The following is a 3,158-nucleotide window of genomic DNA, read 5'->3' on the forward strand; positions in this document are numbered from 1 at the left end:
CCCCCGCGGGGGCCCGTCAGCCCTCACCCCGGGCCCCTCGGCAGCACGGCCCCGCGCCCTTCCAACATGGCCCCCATCCCTCCGCCCTCAGCGCCCACCCGCCGGCGCGCGGCCCCGTCCCGGCGCGGCGGTTACCGTGGGGCGGCGGCGGCGGCAGGCCGGGCGGGGGCGAGGGTGGCGGCAGGCCGGGCGCCGGGCCTCCCCTCAGGAAGGACGGCACGAACTCGGCGGCGTGGACGTTGGGCACGAAGGGCTTGGCGTTGACGTTCAGCTGCCGGCTGAAGGCCGCCCCGAGCAGCTCCTGCTGGGCCTCGGCCTCCGCGGCCGGCGGGGCGGACCCCGGGCCGGCGCCGCTGCCCGGCTCGATGTCCGCCTGATCCCAGCAGTCGGGAGCCGAGTCGCTGCTGCTCCCGCTGCCGCTCCCGTTCGCCTCCATTTTGTGGCTGCCCCACAAGCCTCTGCGGCCTCGAAGCGTCTCCCAGCGTCCGGGGTAAGGGGGAAGCCGGCGGCGGCACCGACTCAGCACTCGCTCCGGCGATTCCGCGTGTACTCCGCCGCCCCGACGCGAGCGCAGTATGGCCTCCCGGAGCTCCCGTACCCCCTCCCCGCCGCCTCCCCTGCCGCCATTTTAGTAGTTTTTAGCTCCCCGGGGCCCCGTCCCATGGCACGACCGCTCCACGGCGCGAAAACTACGATGGCCATCATGCCTTGCGTGAGCCCCTCTCGGCCCACCCCCGGCACAGATGGGAAATGTAGTTGCCTGCGTTTCCTGCGTGGTAAGAAACTACAATTCCTGTCAGCCTTTGCGCTCGCCTGTCGCGTCTGCCGTCTCCGCCTCCGACCGCGGGGTGGGGGACGGGACATGTAGTTGGCGCCAAGGCCTGAGGCGGGACACGAACTACCCGTCCCGGCAGGCCCGGCGCCGGCGCTCCCTCAGGCCACGCTTGTGCCTCGACCCCAGCTCTCTGGGAAATGCAGTTCGGAGAGGCTGTGAGGGGGCAGCGTGGCCGGGCTCCCCATTCCCCCATCCCGTTTCGGCTGAGGAGGGGGAAGATGAGCGTGTCCCGGTGGCTTCCCGGGGCCTCTGGAGCGGCAGCCCCTCCGGCGGGGGCTGAGGAGAGCGGGCCCGGCGGGGGGTGTCACCTCAGGGATTCCCCCTCCCTCAAGGACTCGGCGTCTGGAGGCAGGTGAAGACGTGCTCTTTTTAGCGTTTATCTGTGCACAGTTGCACCCACCTGGTGCTAGAAAGGGTAGGTGCAGGGTGACGGTACAGCCGGGGGGTCCATAAACCTCCCAAGTGAAGATCCGTGACCACACGGGCTTTCCTGTGAGGCGAGGGCCAACGTTTCGGGATGTGTCCAGCCATAAGTTAACCGGGTGCATTAAAAGTTCCAAATTTGGCAACGCTACAGCACGCTTTGACTTGGTTATTATTTAAAACAAATAATAATAAAAAACCCCAAACATTTAAGCCAAATCAGTAGGACTTGTCAAGTACTGAGGCCCTTGACTAGTAAGACTATTAGAACTTATGAAGAAAAACCCCAACAAAACAACAAAACAAATCCAAACCCAGAAAACATTGCTTGAAGTTAAGTATATTTGGAGGAGACGGGGAGGAGCAGAGGGGGGAAAAGTAGATTTCTGGTTAGTAGGCTGCACATGGCTGTGGCAGCATTTCATCTTGGAAGGTTCTTCTGTGTAAGTGTTTAGACACATTGAGTGCTTGGGAAAAGGGAATTTCTTGGAATGCTCACATGCGAGGAGTGAGTCATCTGCAGCATTATTTATATTAGAACACTGTAGGGCAGGTTACGGAGTTGTTTTGGAAGCAGTCAGGCTTAGAACTAAAATGCAAAGATCCCCATTCAGTACAAAATTCGGTGCAATTTTGGCTGGAGAACTATACAAATTCTCCTGAAGTGACTTTTATGTAACATAATCCCGACACAAGAACCAGATGGTTTCTGGCCGCACACCAGCAGCAACATGTGCACCCTTGACAAGCAGAAAATTCTACATGGCAGGTAATGCACAGGTGTTAATGGAAAAATGTGCTTCCAACCCATCATATTCAAGGAAAAGACTAGTTTACAGGGCAGCACTTATAAAAGTTTAAAAAAAAAATAATCCCCATCAACACCACAGATAATTTTGAAAGAAAAAAATGTGATTCACAATGAAAGACTATACACCTCTGCTAAATGGAAGTCTTTCCTTCAAGCACCAAGAGTGTACCCTCACCAGAGCCTAAAGAATGAGTTGTAAAGACCTCGTGAAAGACACTCTGGTTATTCTCTGGTGCAGAGCTCCTCTCCATAAAGGCATGGGCAGGACCTCGATTGTTCAAGGCTGAGTAAAATTAAGGAAGATTCTCATGTGTATTTCTGTTGTAATATTTAGAATTTTGCTAAACTACAAGTAATTTCCTCAGCTATGTGGCAATCATGTTTCTGTTAGAAAAAGAAAAGTCATACACAATTCCACTGAGGACTGGGATAGAAGCAGGAATAGGGTATGATCCTTTTATTAGGGGAGTGGGGGAAGCAGTTAGGAGAAGAGCTACAGGAATAAGAAATAACTTTGCTAAGCAGCTGGTATGATAAAGAACACCTCAATATAACACTCTCTGCTTACTAAAGTTTTGTTTGTTGGTTTGTTATTTTTAATATTGACCATTGCTTGTTAGGTGAGATTTATTAACCAATAGGTATCTGCTACATTTAATTTAGTATGGAAACAAGGTAACACCATTTGGAACAACGGAGCTCCCATGCTGTTGAATAATAGATAAAAATCCAGTGGAAATCAAGCTTCATGAATTCTGCTGACAGAGTATCTTGTTATTGTACACTTTTTACCGTCATTATGAGCATTTAATAGTTCAGGTTTATAATGACTGCAATTCTGTATTACAAGCTTGTTTTTTGTTTGAGCCTTGACCCAGCCTACAAGTCAGGAAAGGTTTCATTGGAGGCAGGTACTATATTTTCAGAGAAATTAAGGCTTACTTTAAGATTACCAGCACACTGAATGTGTAGGTAGCAATTCTTACATACACTTTGGCATTCTTTAAAAAGGTTTCTTGAAGGTTTTAGAAATGGAACTTAATTCGGCCAGCTCCTAAAGTACTGAGTTGTGATAATTTTTTTTTTTTT

General features: G+C 52.0%; 2 protein-coding genes across 2 annotated transcripts in view; one reads left to right on the forward strand and one right to left on the reverse strand.

The window, feature by feature from the left end:
• The window catches only part of GSPT1 (G1 to S phase transition 1), a 27,506-nt gene extending 26,923 nt beyond the window's left edge, over nucleotides 1–583 (reverse strand). Inside the window, exon 1 of the mRNA XM_014936572.1 lies at nucleotides 136–583. Within this exon, the coding sequence (XP_014792058.1) occupies nucleotides 136–436 (301 nt within the window). The 5' untranslated portion in view covers nucleotides 437–583. The remainder of the gene's footprint in view (nucleotides 1–135) is intronic.
• Nucleotides 584–901: 318 nt separating this feature from the next.
• TNFRSF17 (tumor necrosis factor receptor superfamily member 17) overlaps nucleotides 902–3,158 on the forward strand; it is an 18,216-nt gene continuing 15,959 nt past the window's right edge. Inside the window, exon 1 of the mRNA XM_014936246.1 lies at nucleotides 902–1,187. The gene's annotated coding sequence lies outside the window, so the exon portion shown is untranslated. The remainder of the gene's footprint in view (nucleotides 1,188–3,158) is intronic.

This window comes from Calidris pugnax, unplaced genomic scaffold (assembly GCF_001431845.1).
Source record: "Calidris pugnax isolate Ruff unplaced genomic scaffold, ASM143184v1 scaffold17, whole genome shotgun sequence".
NCBI lineage: Eukaryota > Metazoa > Chordata > Aves > Charadriiformes > Scolopacidae > Calidris > Calidris pugnax.